The sequence below is a fragment of the Hemibagrus wyckioides genome, linkage group LG22 (assembly GCF_019097595.1).
Source record: "Hemibagrus wyckioides isolate EC202008001 linkage group LG22, SWU_Hwy_1.0, whole genome shotgun sequence".
NCBI classification, from domain to species: domain Eukaryota; kingdom Metazoa; phylum Chordata; class Actinopteri; order Siluriformes; family Bagridae; genus Hemibagrus; species Hemibagrus wyckioides.
The window spans coordinates 13,285,193-13,304,069 of record NC_080731.1 but is presented as its reverse complement, the minus strand read 5'-3'; the positions used below and the strand labels follow the sequence as shown (position 1 = coordinate 13,304,069).

The following is an 18,877-nucleotide window of genomic DNA, read 5'->3' as shown; positions in this document are numbered from 1 at the left end:
TAAAATTCGGGAGAACATTACTGCAAAACAGACTCGGGAGAATTTAGTCAGTTTGCATTGAAGATAAGTTTAAACAAAGGCTCAATTGTGTCATTTTAAATGTGTTTTACAAGAAGAAGTTTAGTGTGTAGTTTTGGCTTGTGTCAGTGATTAGACTGAACAGTGAAGAAGTTTAATGAGATGAATAGCAATGAAGCTCTTACCTTCTCTTTGTCCTTTCAGGTCAGACACAGGTCACCAGTAAAGCAAGGATAAACGAAGGTGTTAAGAACGTCAAAGAAAAGCAAGCGAGCTCTTGTCAAACATCAGTATTATATTAAACAAGCACACTACAGTGTATGAGTTACTGCTGGAAGAGCAGCCATAATGTCAATAACATCTATAACAGTTTAATTTGTATTGAAGAAGTCATACCACAATGCGTTCTGGGTAAACACCAGCACGCAAAAAGGAGGCTTTCCAGCTGTCCACCTCTTCTTGTGTCTCACACGCCAATTCTAGCTGCCTGTAATCCTTATACACGTTCCTGTGGAGCGAAAGCAGCAAAAATCCACAAGGCTACCTGTAAAGCTTTATTTTTAGCTTGCTTTCATAATATAAATTGCTATACAACACAACAAATTGCCTGGTTCTAGACATCAACAATGCATTTCTTCAATGTGCAACAAGAGTCAAGAACTACAGCCTCAAAAGACCAACCTTCAGTTCAATATGAGGAATAGTCGCATCTATATACAAGTGCAAGGATTTTAACAGATTTTACTGGAAAAATAAAGGTAAATACTTTTTTTTTTTTACATGCCACACAGGAAGTTCATACATTTTTTCAGTCAAACTTTGTAAACTGAGCTATAATTCTGTATAATCTTATAGAGCTGTGGAGATCAAATCACACATGGAGGCCAAAGCAGCTTTCCCAGGACATCTCCTCCTGCTCTTTCATCCAAAGTGTTAGACTTTAACAGTTATAATTTTGAATTTGCATTATATATAACGGAGTTTCAACATTGGGTATTCTGTATAGGGAAATATCTGTCACACACTACTGACATTAGGTTAAGTTAAAAAACTGCAGGATTCCTATTATTATTGGTATTAAAGTGCACTTATATGGAATAATGGAGCTGAACTGACCTTTGTTCAGTGTTGAAGAGGGCAAAGATGTGTTTGCTAGACATGAAGCTTTTCTCAATGTCTCGGAGCTTCAGGTTATCCACAGGCAGCATGTACTTCTTCTCTTTCTCCTGTAGAGGGAAGCAATGTGAGAGAGCAGCGGGAAGCTGAGTGCTGAGCTGGAGCTCTGACTCGAGATCTCAAGTTAATTTGGCTCCATGAGTAACCTTTCTACATGTGTACTAAACCGCTTGAGAAAAAGTCTATCGTAAATAGTGGCTTTTGGTCTCCTTATGGCAGTAAGTCTATTTATAAAAATAACATATTCTAATATCTTGTAATGATTCTTATTGTTACAATTTGGTAAGCTAAGAATGACAGTAATGTGACTTTTTCTTTTAAGGACAATGTAATGTTGTTGTTTTTTTGAAGGAGGGGTTGTATGTATACGAAAATAAAAGGACAAATGCAAAGACAAAAATTAAAAAGAAGAGGAGAGGAGATTGCAGGAGAAGATAAATCTGCAATATATTACAAGAATAAAACATACACATATGTTTTTTATAGACCAAAAATATGGTTTTCAAGAAAATCTAAAATGGAATTTTCCAAGACATTACATGTAGTCTGATTCTAGCAAATTCTCTATTCTGTCCAGTGTACTGTGTGCATTATGTAAAATAATTAACCGTATATCTTTACAACACCAGCAGAAAGCTCTGCAATGTTACTCCAATATCATAATTAAATGGAATTTCAGTTATCTCATCCTTTCCTGTAACACTTGAGTATTTTCCCTTGCACAGTCAGCATCCAGTAATAATATGGCTGCTGCGAAGCGTCTTAGCGAAGGGCTTGCAGAAAATATTAAATCATAGTAATTGCAACAGCAGAGAAAGCATCTGATTACTCCTCACAGTCTCACAGTGTCTGGACTGAAAGTGTGTAAGTAAAGTTATTGTTAAAATGTAGACATTGCATCATCATCCATCAAAACACTGAATATTCTATCGACACTTCCCTGCTTTCAATTCTATATAATGAAAAATTAAATAAAATTTTATTTGTGTTCTTCTGGAAATTTAAATGTTATCCAGCTCCTCACATTTTTTACAATATCCTAACAGAAAAAGACAGTCATTGCAAAGATGATTTCCCACCCATTTCTTGTTGAGTTTTAAATGATTGCTTCTCCTCATTGTAACATTATTATTATTATTATTATTATTATTATTATTATTATTATTATTATTATTATTATTATTTTTATTGTTGTTATTATGATTATTATTATTATTATAGATTATTATCTATGAATTACAAAATTGCTCATGAAGAAAAACTGATTACATTCTTTTTACAAAAAAATTAGTTTCAAGCTAATATCACTGCTCTTTTTATATCCTAATGCTCATATTCTCAGTCATCACTGAAAGTCAAAGGGAAAGGGATTTGTGGTGGATAAAGGTTAAATTTGTATAGCGAAAAACCATGCTCTTGAAAAGTCGCTTTAATGTTCCGTTTCCTGTGTGCATTTGTGTGTGTGCTCAGTATAAAGAGCTCTTTATGTAGTGAGCTTCAGAGGAAAAGCAGCATGGAGAGAGGTACCGTCCAAAGGCCTACACATCTGGAGATACTACAACTTTCCAACATGGAAAGAAACTCCAACATTCCTTGGAGTCAGTCTCTCCACCCTAAACGTACACACACACACACACTCGCACACACACACATACACACACACGCACACACACACACACACACGCACACACACACACACAGCAGTCACCAGAGCATAAACACTCTAATGCCAGCTCTTCTACTGACAGGTCTTCAGCATTAGTCTGGCCTGCAAAAGAGGCCAATTTTCACTTCCTGTTGACCTCTGGCCCTGTACTTCCTGTTGAACGAAAAAAGAGTAAAAAAAAAACGTTTCAATGGATAAAAATGCATGCTCCGCCTCCTCCCGCTCCCTTTCCTTCTCCTTTTTTCCATTTCTTGCTGAAGAAAATGTGCCACGTCGATTTGGTACAATCTACATTTGCTCTGAAGCGAAACATTTCATCTGATGAAACCTTGGTAATGAAAAGTTTTCGGTTTGGTTTTGGTCTATCTTCAATTTTATTCCTAAAGGATATTTGATATTAGCTTGAACTTTCTGACCCTTCTGATGAGCAATTTTGTCTTTTTACAGCATTTGGTTCCCAAAGCTGTCCGAGTGACTGCAGGGAGATTTATGAGCTGTCCAGATGAAACAGGTCAGGAGAGGAATGACTTCTTGCCACCCACGTTCCTGTCTTCTCTCAGCAGCATCAAACACTGATACCCTTCCAAGGAACCTCCTCTTCGCTCCCCTCAACCCACCCACTGCTCCCTCACTCAGACCTCCATCAGTGCGTGGCAGAAAAAGAAAGAGAGAGGGAGGGATGGAGGGAGGAAAGGATGGACGAAGTTTTTTGAGAGGAACGAGAAGACGTCTGGTCGCCGACGCCATTTGGCAAAAGACGCAGGAACTCAGAGGTATCCTTTTTAGTCTTTTCAAGTATTTATAGCCTGCATGTGTGCAGATGAGCTTTGGAATGAAATGAGACAATGCAGGAGTCAGATTGTGGATGATGTCCAGTGATATAAACAAGTCTGTAGACACATGCCGGCTTCCTGTCTGATTAGCCAGTGTGTTATATTTAGTGTTGGACACTTGCACCTTGTTATTATACACTGATGTCGGGTTTTCTTTAAATAAAAGCAGAATCCACAGATCCAGATTTTTATGCAGACAGAAATAAGAATTGCTCTAAGATAATTAATAAATAAATAAATAATGCATAAAGTGTAGTTATTACTGTTATTCTTCATAAAGTGAAGTCAAACCTAATACTGTATATTGATCTGTATTTTCCTCCTAAGGATCGATGCATGTATTAATTCTCGGTTGGAGCAGTTTGGAGTGTTTGGTCCTTCTGCATGTCTGTGGACTCAGAGGCCTGGCCCGCTTGCCCAGTGTTCAGACTACCTGTTCAGGATGTAGTGATTGTACAGTAGTCTGCACATTGGTTAGGCTGATCAGGAGAAAGCACACTGAATCCCTATGACATGCAATCGAACAGGCACATCACCATGGCTCTGGATGCCATTGAAGTGTTTAGTGCAAAAGGTTGAAAAATGTGAAAAATGATTATTATGATTCTGTTTTAAACTTTGATGGTAAAAAATGAAAAGTAGTCAACAGTTGCCAGTTATGCCAGTCTCAGGTTACAGACCTGATTTGAAGAAGTGCCTGTATGACCTCTGGTTAATTGTGATTTTGAACCATTTAGGTTACTTGTGATACTAAAGAAATGATAAAGAAACTATATATTAAAGAATAATTTCTATGTTCTTTTTTTGCAATGAATTAAATTTGTCCTGTTTTGTCTAAATTTGTCCTAAGGATATGTAAACCTTTGCACATAGCATTGTGTATGTGTGTGTGTGTGTGTGTGTGTGTGTGTGTGTGGGTGGGTGTGGGTGTGTGTGTAATGCACCACATGTGTATGAAAAAAGAAGGACTGCACTGTGTATCATGAAAAAATAAAAATGACTCTTTATGTCAGAGTATTCTTGCTGTATTCTTCGTATCACTCATGGCATGAAGAATAAATTCCATGAATATAAAGACAGACTTGCAACCAGAAACATTTCACATTCTTGCCATATCACTATTGGAAATCAAAACCAGACATTGATTTGACTCTCTTGTCACCTCAAATCTCCTTCAGGAGAGGAGGATGTTTTCTATTAGCTTCAGATTTTTGCAGACTTTAGGAAGTGCTGGGCTTCACAGGGGTTTGCAGAAGTGTTGGATCGCAGACTTAGAGTCTGGTATGTAAGGTAATGAAAACCAGATGCCTCCTCCCTAAGGCCCAGAGCAGCCCCACCAGCACAGTCTGATCAAGCCCAGCTAAATGCCTGACGTCTGGTGTGTTGGATGGGGGTGGGGGTCATCGACCCACCGTAGGACACACACACATACACATACACACACACACACAGACACACACACATACAGAGCCCTATGGAAAGGCTGTCTTGTGTTGTGTTTGGAGCTAAAGAATAAAGATCCTGCATTTTCTTTTTTTTCAACATTTTTTACATTTTGCTATGTCTTCATCTACCATCCATACCACTGCCTCGGGGGAGCAGAAGAACAGCAAATGCCAAACAATACATTACAGCCAGGGCATTAATTACACAGAAAATGGGTTCCAAGACACGTAGCCTAAATACACTTCAAGGCAACCAAAACCCCTGAAGTATGCATGCATTAAAGTAAACATTTGATGATTTAGGCAGTGTTCAAACTGTATAACTTTCCAGGGGGTGGTTAGTTCAAAGAACCAGGAACCCCCAGCTATTCAGATGCCAAAAATATTTAGCTACAGAGGAAAAATGAAAAGCACACAGTGATAGCTGGTTGTGATTCTAGATGGCAGGCTAAAATCTTATATTCAGGAGCTCAATAATATAACCATTAGAATTGGCAACACTCAGTGTGGTCACAGGCATCTGCATTTTTATTTCTACTTGTGAAAAGTCAGTATTGACCAACTAGGCTCATGATCATGTTTGCAAAATACCAAATGTGCAAAAGACTGCAGTGAAAAGAAAATATTATAGTAATTTGTACTTTGGCTAGATAATGTGAGCTGAGCCTATCTGCTTGTGGTCACTCCTCCAAAAGTATTTTGAAAAAAAAACAAAAAAACCAGAGTAGAGTATATCATCCACCTCATTACGTTGGTTTGACAAACTCCAGAGAAAGTGTGTGCAGATCACATGGATGTGATTAAATGGGTTGTGGTGTTTTGGGGGGAGTTTGAGAAAAGAGTGGTGAAAGGATGAACTCACCTCATCATCTTTGTACCAGGACAGAGTCTCAGCAGTCAGCACAAACCAGTACTCTTTCGCCCCTCCCTTCATGATACCAATGTTATTGATGGTTAGCCAGCCCTTTCTGATCACCTACACACAGGCATATTAAAAAGACTTAAAGGCTTAGTGCAGCAGATAAAGCACTATGTGTGTGTGTGTGTGTGTGTGTACAACAGCATGCCTGGACATATTCACATTTCTCTGATTTCTGATACATTGCACTCGAGCTCAATCATCCATCCCCTATAAATAGACTTTCAGTCATTGTGTAGTATGCAGTCAGTTCTGTTCGTGATATTTGACCTGGGTTGTTTCCCTGTTTTTTGTGATTTTGTCTTTGCCTTGTTTCTAACCAAAGATTATGCTATTTTTTTAATCTGGTTGCTATTTACCATCTTTAGTGAAACCATAACCCACAACTGCAGCCATCTCTGCCACCTGTCACATAACATAACACATCATACAGAAAGCTTCAACATAGCATTATAATACATATTTCTATGATGAATAAATCTATGAAGTGTCCAGCACACAAGCCCATTAAAGTTAGGTCCTACTACTACAGAAATGATAAGTTATTACAGGATTAACATAAGCTTTTGAGTTGAATTCTATCTAGAACCACTGTTAGAGCTGCTGTTATCAACTAATTCACAACCTTCTGACCAATCAGAATTCAACAGAGCTAGGGTGTAATGTTGTATATAATTATACATATAGAAATGTTGCATTTATTTAGTTTGCAAAATATAGTTAGCAACTTATTGTGCGCACACAAACACACACACACACACACCTTTGAGACAAACACTCTGCAAACTTACCATTATCTCTTCCTGTGTTGCCGTTTCCATAGCAACAGTGGCAAAGCAAAGGAGAGGGTTTAAGAGAAGTAATTAGATAAGCTGAAAAAGACAGGGTGGAGAGAAAAGAGCGACAGAAAGTGGAAAATAGTAGAGGAGCAAAAAGAAATACAGCCAGAGGAGATATAACTTAGGGGTGCATGCCACTCAATGACACAGTCAACAAGTATTATTATTAAACACTTCTAATAACGGCGTGAATAACAATCATTGTAGTGTCTAATATCCATAACATTTACAGTACTTTATTATGCCACATGTTTTAGTGTTCAGTCAGTGATAAAGTGTCTTAAAGGACCGGATTGTGTTTTTTTAAGGCACTCTGCTGTGTATGAGGAATAATCTAAATACAATGGACAAAATGACACTGTTTATGTCTCATAAGGTGTATTTTAAGCAAAAGGGACAAGGAATAGAGATGAGAAGATCACTTCAGGGTTAACTTCAGGGCCTGAATGATGTTAACAGAAGCCTAAAGACGGCCTTTGAAATGAACCTATTGTTATAAATACTGAAGGATTTTTAACTTTTAACTGCATGTTTAAAATATTCATTAATGTCCAAGAATGTTTTAATGATATCTGGTTAACCAAACCAGAGTTTGTGTAGGTGGGCTGCTGATGCCTACCTGATTCCCTGCAGCCTTCTTTTTACTCATCTGACTGCTTCTCTGCTGGGCACTGTCAAGCAAAATCCAACAAATTCACATCTAATTGCACAACACAGTAAACCAGTACAACATTTCTGAACTCCACTGTATAGAAACTATACACAGTGGCTTTAATAAAGGCATATGATCTTACTTGGCAAAACCAATGAAATCCTCATGGTTGGTGTTCATGTAGGCCAGCTCAATGTCAATCAATAGCATCACCTACAACAAAAATGAGAAAACAATCACATGCAGGTGTATGCATAATTTATAGATGTGGATAGATGTGGATAATATAGTCAAACCTGGTCCTTTGTGCGACTCTCTCTGTCTCTGATATGCTGTGTGACAATCCTCTCCATTTCCTCCCTCAGCATTGGATACTGAGCCAGCTGTTTAGCACAAACCAAAGCAGACCTTTACACTTGGAAGAATATGACACTAGTTCATGGACAAAGACTTTCATTACTATTTGTATAGACCCAGTACAAAACTGAAAGTCTAGACCATATTTAAGCTTATCAAGGAAATTGCATTTCAGTTAAACTGTTACTTAAATAAACACAAGACACAACAGTTGGCAAAGCATTTTGGCAGCAGTTCTGTGCTTGTGACCAGAAAGCTTTGTTCAAATTGTTAGGCCCATAAACAGGGTTTGATGCTTCTGTGCAATAACCACTACATAACCTCACTGTTTTTAGACTGTACAAAAATGACTAAAAAGGTATTTTGTCAGAGTGATAAGTACACATATGTAGGCTTACCTTCTTAGTGCACTGTCTGACTGTATTGACCAGCTCAGAGATGACCAGGTCCACACATTTCTGACATGGCTCTTTGATCTTAGCTATCTGTCTCTTCACAATTGTCTCAAAGGCCATATCAGGGGTGAAGAGGCCAGTCCTAGTAAGAGAGAGAGAGAGAGAGAGAGAGAGAGAGAGAGATGCTTATTTGACAGATATATATTGAAGTATTGCAAAATGCATTCCATTTTACACCTAGCCACTTTAAGTACAACTGTCTTGTAGAGTATTGTATTGTATTGTCTTGCCCTTTTTCTTGTCTTGCACTATTTGCACAAGATTGCACACATGCACTATATGTAGATAGGTTAATTTACTTTTTAGCCCTTAGTTCTGTGTTGTCGTATGTAGATCTGTGTCTTTATGCAGTTCCTGGAGGAATGATGTTTCATTTCACTGGGCACCACATCAGCTATATATTTTCAAAATGACAGTAAAATCGTCTTGACTTGACTTGACTTGACCTGCTCATTCATGCAATTACCAAATCAGGCATCAGACATCATGTGGCAGCAGCACAATGCACGGAATAATGCATGGAAAAAAGGTCAAGAGTTTCAGTTAGTGTTTCACATCCAGTTTCAGTGAGTCTGTAGCCATGATAGCTTCAGATTATTGTACGTGGTGCTAGTTTTACAGCATTGCATCAGTTCACTGATGTTTGAGGGCATTTGCATGCATCTCTGATGCTCTCCTACAACAGCGGCACAATGGGATTGAGGTCTGGAGTTGATTTTTTTTAGCCATTCAGATAAGTTGCTTGTGTGCTAGAGATCACTGTCCTCTTACATGACCCAATTTTGGCCCAGATTAAGCTGCAGGACAGATGGCCTCACATTTGTCTCAAGAAAATTCTGGTATCAAGTGGAGTTCATTCTTGTCTCAATAACTGCAAGTTTCACAGGTCCATTGTTTGACTGCAATGAGCTCAAACCACTTCACCAACATGTTTAACACTTGCTATGAGGTGTTGTTGTGATACTCTGAACTTGGATTTCACCAAACATGGCATGGTAGGCGATGACCAACCAACACCACCTTGATCTTGCCAGTCCATTTTGCAAACCTAAGCTGTGAAACCATAAACTTTATGGAGAGTTGCTAAAAACCACACAATTTTTATTTAGACACTGATAAATAAAATCAAAATTTATGGATGGTGTGATTTCTCATTCCCTTGACTGTATGTACTATGTTTCATGTTTTATATATTAGATTTAGTTATATAATATACTATATAATCCACAGCATAATGCTGTGGAATGCTTGATCCTGATGAAAAAAAAGTTAATGTCAGTGTGTGTGTGTGTGTGTGTGTGTGTGTGTGTGCACGCACCTGATACCATGGATGTTTTTAATAGCATAGCTGATTTCCTTACGCAACTCTTTTTCATCAAATTCCATCTAAACATTGAAAAGACAGGGAGAAGAAAGACATTGCAAAGCAAAAAACACTAAAATCAAATACAATATATCTGTGTGTTTCCTATGTGTGAATTGCATTCAGTAGAGCTAATATCATTAACCAGGTTTGGCAGGTTTTGGAAGAATTCCCAGGTCAACTAGATCTCAACATCTACACAAAAGGCTTGAAACTAGCCCAAAACGGTCATTAAAAAAGGCTGTTCCATTAACTCTTCCATCCACTGTCTATCTATTGACAAGTAATACTTAGACTCCTAGACTTCTATTTACAGTTTTCTGGTCAGATAATGATCTCTACACTTAGCCAGAACAGAGTTGCACATTTTCTATTTATTTATTTATTTATTTGTCACTTTAAATGATGTATGAGTGATGGTGGGAGTTAGTGACTCTATCACGCTTAACAATTACAAACTGTCAAGTCAAACGAAGCCAACTGCCCCGTGTTAGAGAAATTATTCAGAAGAATTTATTATAATCACCTTGACCAGTTCAAAAGGGAAACGCTCATGAAAGATACGGTTGATCCTGGCTCCCCCTGACAGTTCATAAGTGTCGATCTGATCACCAGATCCTTCAATACACTTCTCAAAATCCACTGCAAACTGCTGAACCATTCTGTAAGAAAAGAAAGCAGCTGCTCAGCTGATCAGCTCATGTATATGCTGAAATGCCAAACTTGAAATGGCACTATAGGAGTAAAATGAATTGCATCAGAAAAATGAATTACTGTCACCCAGAATAAACCCTATTTGTATAACAAATTTGTATACATGCTAGATTTTTTTTTTTAAAGAATGACAGCACAATAATTTTACTGACTGAAGAAGGGCTTTGGTCTTGCGGGAGGGATCATCTGGGCGGAAGTTCTTGTACTCTTCCACTTCTTTTTCAATGGACAGCAGCTGGCTTTGCAGCTTGTTCCTCAGCCCTGGCAGCGTGTCTCGAATGTGATTGGTCAGTTGCTGCAAACACAAAATCCACATGATTTGTTTACTCTGCCTGTAAATTAACCTGATGCAAGTGAATCAGGTTAAGTCAACATGTAATATTGAAATATCTAATGATGTGCCACATAGTATTTTATTCCCATTCTTTGAGCTAGGTATATATATATATATATATATATATATATATATATATATATATATATATATATATATATATATATACTTACTTTCATTGTATTTGTTATTCTATACAAAATGGCACATTAAGCTTTAAGGTATGTCTACTGTCTCTTACCTGATTGAGGACTTTCTGCAGGTAAGGCGTCCCCATGCGATCTGCCAGGTGGCGATAGGAAGGGTGGCTGAGGAAGAACTTCCTCTCAGCTGCCATGGCAGCAGTAATGTCCTTTTTTCCATCAATATCTTTCTGACTGCGATTCACAACTCCAATGTAGCCTACAGGGGGCATCAGATATCAGCAAGCCAGACCACTGGTTTGTATGTGTACAAAAACCCTAGAGTAATTATTCTCAATAGGATTTTTCATACTTTAAATATTTACCCCTGCATCATTGTAAACCCCGGCTACTTAATTCTATTTTACTGCATTTTTAATAATAATTTTAAAAAGTCTGTGATTTGGGTAGATTGTGCAGAGGTTTTTTTTTTGTTCACATGTGATGTGAAGTGGGTAGTGTTTCCACCTCACAGCTCCAGGGTCTGTGGTTCGATCATGAGCTTGGCTTACTGTGTGTTCAGAGTTTCACATGCTCTCCACTGTTCCTGTGGTTTCCTCTGAATTCTCTAGTTTCCTCCCACTTTCCAAAGACATGCCTGTAGGTGGATTGGCTAAGATAACTTGCTCTTGTGTGTGAATGAGTGTGTACATTTGTGTGCATAGTGCCCTGTGATAGACTGGTGTCCCATCCTGGGTGTATTCCAACCTCTGGCCAAGTGTAATCCCAAACAGAGTTACTGAGGATAATGAATGAATTATGAATATTTTTTATCTTTACCAACCACTAACCACTCCCAGTCAGGATCACAGTGGATCGAGAGCATCACATCAAGGAAAATCTTCACACAAAGTGGGTATACAGCATGGATGAGAAAACTCCTACATGGACAGGAGGAGAACAGCCTCACTCAACAATGACAGCAAACCAAGCTCAAGTTTGAACTGGGAACCCTTGTGGTAGCAACATTTCATTACAATGGAATCAGTATTTTTTTGCTGGAAGAGGTCCCTGGGAACAAAAAATTGAGAACCCCTGATCTATAGCAGGATATTTTTTTTATTCTGATGTTTCTGAGAATTAAGATGGATATTCACTCTTAGAAAGACACATCACTGAAGAGTACCCTCTGTCCCTCTTCACTGCTGGCCTAAAAATAACTTGCTGACTCAGCGATGATGCACATTAGATTATGGACTAGGGACAGAATGAACTTAAAGTACTTGAAATGAAATGTACCTCTACGCAGAGGAAGAAGCTTGTTCTCCAAGATTTCACGTGCATCTGTGCCCTCATCCATCAGGTCCAGTTTAGTTATCACACCAATCGTTCTCACGCCTGCTCAGAGGAACACATATACACATGCATAGTCACACACAAAAATGGAAAAAGAACACAAACACTCCAGAAAAAAACACCTCTCACCATCAGCTAACATTAAAAACTACAACACCTACTTTTACACATTCGGTACATTTGGCCATTTACGACAAGGTTACTCAGAAGCAAAACACAGTAGACATGGCTGCTAGACTGATATGGATTAAACACTGTATTTCACACCTTGAGGGTCCACTTCCTTGGCAATCTTGAGGGCATCTGAGTTGGCGAGGTCTGAGTTGGCAGGAGAGACGGCCAGCAGGAGGCAGTTCTCCTTTGTAACAAACTGCATGATCATGTCTCTGATCTGGGACTCAATATCAGCTGGCTGATCCCCCACTGGCACTTTGGTCATTCCAGGCAAGTCCACCAGAGTCAGATTCAGGACTGGAGAGGAAGGAAAATAGGTTTTATATCTTAAGTGTCTTAAACTTAAGGTAAATGGTAAACTGAAGATAAATGGTAAATATCTGTCAGTTTGGACTTTGTGGCAGCATTTGTCTGGTCCCCAAATTGCTATGTTTACTGTAATAAATTTTGAATCTGTAAAGTGGCACATATGCAGTCTGGTCCAGTAGACAGTCAGGTTTGGGTGTTGTATGTACTGTATGTTTTACCGTGTGGGGAGTAGACTCTCAGGTTGATTGGTACTGGAGAGATGCCTTTGTTCTGTCCAGTAACGCGATCTGTTTCTGCTTCAATCTCCTGACGCACTTCCTCAAAATCAATGAACTTTTTCCCTTTGCAGTGGAGAAACTCAGCATACTCTGCAAAAAAAATCATGACTTTATGAAAAAAATTGGAGAATTTCAATTAGAAGAGTTACAACTTGCAGAGGACATGGGTAGTTCAGTGCTTAATATATTGGGCTACTGATTTCAACAGACAATGGATTCTTTTCTGTTGCGATCAGGCAAAGCACCACTTGGGCCCTCGGCTGGAACACATATGAATAGAGTTGTATTTCAGCCAGATTTTTGTACACCACATATTATATTTATTGCTCTGAATTGAGATTTATTTAGCAAAATAAATATATTTTTATGACATGGACAGTCAATAAATATAATAATAAATTTTATAAGAATAAAAATAATAAATTTCACTGCATGCTGTGTTGTGTATGTAACAAAAAATATTTTTAAAAAATTAATTATTTAAAAAATTTATTTGACATTTGAATAGTTTCGCTCCACTTTGATGGCATTTCTAAGCACATTTAAATGTAAGTATTATTCTAAGGGGCCACAAAAGTAACCCTGGACCCAGTTTGCATGTCGAGTTGTTGTTACCTGTTGGACAGGTGATCAGCTGCAACACCAGGGGGCGACGAGTCACGATGCCAGAGCCTCGAGGCAGAAAGTCCCTTAAAACAGAAAAAATATATTACAGACATCAGCAACTCTAAAAAAAAAAGGGAGAAATCACCAAGTTTGAAAAATTAAAAGTCTAAATTCAGGATATATAAAAATAACCAAGGTCAACTGAGACAGTAGACAACCTTGAGACTGATAATCAGTAGAATAATAAATGACTAAAGACAACCTCCCAAATCAACACCCAACATTTTATTATACCACTGTCATAAGACATACACTATATTGCCAAAAGTATTCGCTCACCCATCCAAATAATCAGAATCAGGTGTTCTAATCACTTCCATGGCCACAGGTGTATAAAATCAAGCACCTAGGCATGCAGACTGTTTTTACAAACATTTGTGAAAGAATGGGTCGCTCTCAGGAGCTCAGTGAATTCCAGCGTGGAACTGTGATAGGATGCCACCTGTGCAACAAATCCAGTCGTGAAATTTCCTCGCTCTTAAATATTCCACAGTCAACTGTCAGCTGTATTATAAGAACGTGGAAGTGTTTGGGAATGACAGCAACTCAGCCACGAAGTGGTAGGCCACGTAAACTGACGGAGCGGGGTCAGCGGATGCTGAGGCGCATAGTGCGAAGAGGTCGCCAACTTTCTGCAGAGTCAATCGCTACAGACCTCCAAACTTCATGTGGCCTTCAGATTAGCTCAAGAACAGTGCGCAGAGAGCTTCATGGAATGGGTTTCCATGGCCGAGCAGCTGCATCCAAGCCATACATCACCAAGTGCAATGCCAAGCGTCGGATGCAGTGGTGTAAAGCACGCCGCCACTGGACTCTAGAGCAGTGGAGACGCGTTCTCTGGAGTGACGAATCGTGCTTCTCCATCTGGCAATCTGATGGACGAGTCTGGGTTTGGCGGTTGCCAGGAGAACGGTACTTGTCTGACTGCATTGTGCCAAGTGTAAAGTTTGGTGGAGGGGGGATTATGGTGTGGGGTTGTTTTTCAGGAGCTGGGCTTGGCCCCTTAGTTCCAGTGAAAGGAACTCTGAATGCTTCAGCATACCAAGACATTTTGGACAATTCCATGCTCCCAACTTTGTGGGAACAGTTTGGAGCTGGCCCCTTCCTCTTCCAACATGACTGTGCACCAGTGCACAAAGCAAGGTCCATAAAGACATGGATGACAGAGTCTGGTGTGGATGAACTTGACTGGCCTGCACAGAGTCCTGACCTCAACCCGATAGAACACCTTTGGGATGAATTAGAGCGGAGACTGAGAGCCAGACCTTCTCGTCCAACATCAGTGTGTGACCTCACAAATGCGCTTCTGGAAGAATGGTCAAAAATTCCCATAAACACACTCCTAAACCTTGTGGACAGCCTTCCCAGAAGAGTTGAAGCTGTTATAGCTGCAAAGGGTGGACCGACGTCATATTGAACCCTATGGATTAGGAATGGGATGTCACTTATATGTCACTTATGTCTCATATGCGAGTCAAGGCAGGTGAGCGAATACTTTTGGCAATATAGTGTATCATCATGCAAAAAAATTTCTTTACTTGTGATTTTCTTTAAGTGTTACTGTAGATAGTGGATGGTGATGTGTGAGTTTGTACCTGTTAATGGGCAACTAAATGGCAGAGGACCCCTGCCTAGGCTGATGAGTGTAATGGTGCTACGTGTAGGTGGTGTGATACAGACAGCAGGCACAAAAAAACTAAAGCCTGTGCTGTACTTTTGTCATACACCCTGAGTGTGGCATACACAGAACTGCAGCACAGCTGAATACACACTGCAGTGCAGGTCTGTGGCAGCAGCTCCACAGCAATGGCATTTAGCTTAGATTTTCACACACAGACACATTTACTGACTCTATCACACATATTCACACATACAGTCTCACAGCACAGCCTCAGACACTAACAGTTAGTCATCAGATTTACTCTAATATTTGTCTTCCTTTTCTCTAAAATTATTACTCTGTAATAGACCAGGGATAGTCAATTAAAATATTAAAATATGAAGACATACTAATTCCTCACTTTATTTCAGCTATTCTTCTACACTACTACAGAATTTAATTTAATTTGATTTACTTTTCCCATATTTCAAATAATCTATAATGGCAAAGCAAACCCTCACAAAACTCATCTTCCCTCGCTCTAAAAGCAGTGGGCAATATTATCAGGAAAAAGTGTCCATGCATACACACTTTGAAGATCTACTAGAAATGGTAGATCATATACAAACTTTTGGGATAATCATTTCAGTATATTATAATTTGGGAGACACTAATTCTGACCTATACTATATAGCAAGGATAGCAAGCAAATTGGGACACAGGGTAAAACATTATGGAATGGTGACAATTATTATCTTTTAATGCTTAACTACTATGAAATAGTTTATGGCTGCAAAGAAGCTGTACGTGCAAACTGATTGTGTTTTGATGTGAGTGGTGATCAGTCACCATTTTAATAGCGTCAAAAGATATGTTTGTCTTTTTTCCCCAATTTCTGCCAGATATTCTTGCCATCTCCTATCCATTACCTACCTGTCCCTGATCATGTGACAGGTACCAACTGAGGTGGGTGGGGCAAAGCATCCATATTTTTTCAGACTGCTCCACCCAGAGAGCACTATCAGGGTTGTTTTATCCCATCCCACCATTGACACCAAGAGCTGCTGTTGTATAAATGTTTTGTTGTTGTGCCACTTGGGAGCCTGACTTTATTCTTATCTCTCTCTTTTTTTTTAAAGATAAATCACTAAATAAAAATTTTTTCCACAATTTTTTTTCTGCTGCTATATAACTCGGCTAGGTCTGCTTTCAGTGACAGTCCCTGACACTGTGCAGTTCTTATATCTTCTAAGTGAATGAAGAACGTAATTGAAGATGTAAACATGCACTGGGATACTGAGATGTTGTGCTTGTATTGAATGTATTCAGTTGTTTACTGTATTTTGCAGTGTAGGTCTTTCAGATTAAATGGATAAACACAAAGACTCTCGACAAAAGCCAGCTTAGAGTAACATATAATAACGTCTGGAATCCTGCTTTTTATAGAGACATGTTTACATTAAGAAATATTCAATTTACTAGTAGAATGAAAGGATTTTCACAGAGCAAAGTGAGCAGCAGAAAGTGCTGGATTTGTGTTTACATCAATGTCAATTGGTGCAATGAACTGCTTGCAAGTCAATCTGCGAAGTCTAAGGTCAAACCTGAATCTAAGGCCTTGCATCTGTTTTGTCTGTCTACTTTGATAATTTGAATGTATTTCCTACATTAGTAAGAAGGAGGTGGTGCAACACTATCAGGTGAGGAAGGAGACAAAGAAATGCCCAAAGGAGAATAAATTTTTTTGAGTAAAGAAAGAAAGAAAGAAAGAAAGAAAGAAAGAAAGAAAGAAAGAAAGAAAGAAAGAAAGAAAGAAAGAAAGAAAGAAAGAAAGAAAGAAAGAAACTTCTGCACTTTGTATGCAAACTCACTGAAGTAGGAAGCTTGGATGATATATATGGATATATATATTCTATATTTGTTTATTTATTGGCTCAGAAATGTCACACTTTCATTAAATTGCTCTGAAAATGTAATACTAGGTAAACCCTTTAAAACTTACTTTATATAATTCAATCTAGTAATTAGCACCTAATTTAGTAAATGAATGAAATTAAAATGAAGCAAAATGAAAGCAAATGAAACTGAGTTTTGATGAGAAACCTCTTAAATCTGAGTGATCACATATTCCCTTTCTTAGTGTAAGTAAAAACAAGACATGCTACATGCAAACACAAAAATGATTCATCTGAGTTGGGTAGATAGCTAGTTTTACACACTGAAGTAGGTTACACTTTCCTCATGCATTCCTTTCACAGTACCATAACCAACATTTTACTGTATTTAATGTTGATTTTTCTGAAACTTTGAATGTATGGATGTAATAAATGAGGATATGAAGCTAGTGGATGCAAGTGTTGAGGATGCAGAAGATTTTCCCCTGAAGGGAAAAGCCGAAAGAAGAAGAAGAAGAAGAAGATTTTGAAAACTTGTTTTTTACAACATATACACTACCAGTCAAAACTTTGGACACACCTTTTAATTCAATGTTTTTTGTTTAGGGATTTATTTTCTACATTCTAGAACAATACTGGAGATTTCAAAACTATGAAATAACACACATGGACTTAAGTAATCCATATGTAATGACAACAAAAAACAACAGTCAGTTGTTATTTTAAGACAGGAAGGTCAGGTGTTCTGGAATAGTTCTTGCAAGAACAGTATTGTCAAGTGCATTTGCAAAACCCATCAAGCACCATGATGAAACTGGCTCACATGAAGACCATCCCAGTAAAGCAAGACCAAAACTGACCTCTGCTGCAGAGGAGAAGTTCATTTAGAGTTACCAGCCTCAGAAATCACCAATTAACAGCACCTCAGATTAGAGCCGTTATGAAGGCTTTACAGAGCATCAGTAGCAGACATATCTCAATATCAACTGTTCAAAGGACATTATTGTGTATTTCGGCCGCCTTCAGCATTGTTTTACAATGTAGAAAGAAATAAACATCAGGAAAGACCATGGAATTAGAAGGTGTGTCCAAACTTTTGACTGGTAGTGTATAATGACAAGTCTTGCAAATCCTTCCTTGTTTCAAAGAGCTAGCTAGCTAGCTAGCTAGCTAGATAGATAGATAGATAGATAGATAGATAGATAGATAGATAGATAGATAGATAGATAGATAGATAGATAGATAGATAGATTCTTTATTCATCCCAATGGGAAATTTACAAACTATCTATTATTCCATAAACAGCAGCATGCATTTTAACATCAGTGGAGACTTTAACAGGACAGATGATGTTACAGGCTCCTCAGCATCCACGGTGCTCAAAGTCAAAGAAGGACAAGAAACAAAATTTCTTATACTAAAACTGCCAGTAGAAAGGATAAGTAGGAAAGAGAGACAGAGACAGAAAGAGAGACAGAGACAGAGAGAGAGAGCACTAATGTTCATTGACAGTCCCTGATGACAGTCATTAGATAATGTCAGAGTATATTCATCTCATAACACTGAAAGAACGTTACATAAGTGGCAGATCAGGAACACACACTGCTCTCTGATCAGATCACACACACACACACACACACATTGCACAGGCTTTTTAGGCTTTTATTTTGTCGGGATAACCTGCTGCCATGGATCGAACTAACCAA

The 18,877-nt window shown here is 38.5% G+C and overlaps 1 protein-coding gene across 4 annotated transcripts in view; it reads right to left on the bottom strand.

Moving 5' to 3' along the window:
* Window positions 1–18,877, bottom strand: part of dnm1b (dynamin 1b) — a 29,830-nt gene that overhangs the window by 8,662 nt on the left and 2,291 nt on the right. For all 4 annotated transcript variants that reach the window (XM_058375688.1, XM_058375689.1, XM_058375686.1 and 1 more), the window contains exons 2-18: window positions 13,626–13,699; window positions 12,951–13,100; window positions 12,517–12,720; window positions 12,193–12,291; window positions 11,013–11,173; window positions 10,590–10,732; window positions 10,250–10,385; window positions 9,679–9,746; window positions 8,304–8,442; window positions 7,845–7,931; window positions 7,691–7,761; window positions 7,516–7,567; window positions 6,849–6,860; window positions 6,001–6,114; window positions 1,135–1,244; window positions 415–526; window positions 204–215 (exon numbers count right to left, since the gene is read on the bottom strand). In XM_058375688.1, coding sequence (XP_058231671.1) covers window positions 204–215; window positions 415–526; window positions 1,135–1,244; window positions 6,001–6,114; window positions 6,849–6,860; window positions 7,516–7,567; window positions 7,691–7,761; window positions 7,845–7,931; window positions 8,304–8,442; window positions 9,679–9,746; window positions 10,250–10,385; window positions 10,590–10,732; window positions 11,013–11,173; window positions 12,193–12,291; window positions 12,517–12,720; window positions 12,951–13,100; window positions 13,626–13,699 — 1,744 coding nt within the window. The remainder of the gene's footprint in view (window positions 1–203; window positions 216–414; window positions 527–1,134; window positions 1,245–6,000; window positions 6,115–6,848; window positions 6,861–7,515; window positions 7,568–7,690; window positions 7,762–7,844; window positions 7,932–8,303; window positions 8,443–9,678; window positions 9,747–10,249; window positions 10,386–10,589; window positions 10,733–11,012; window positions 11,174–12,192; window positions 12,292–12,516; window positions 12,721–12,950; window positions 13,101–13,625; window positions 13,700–18,877) is intronic.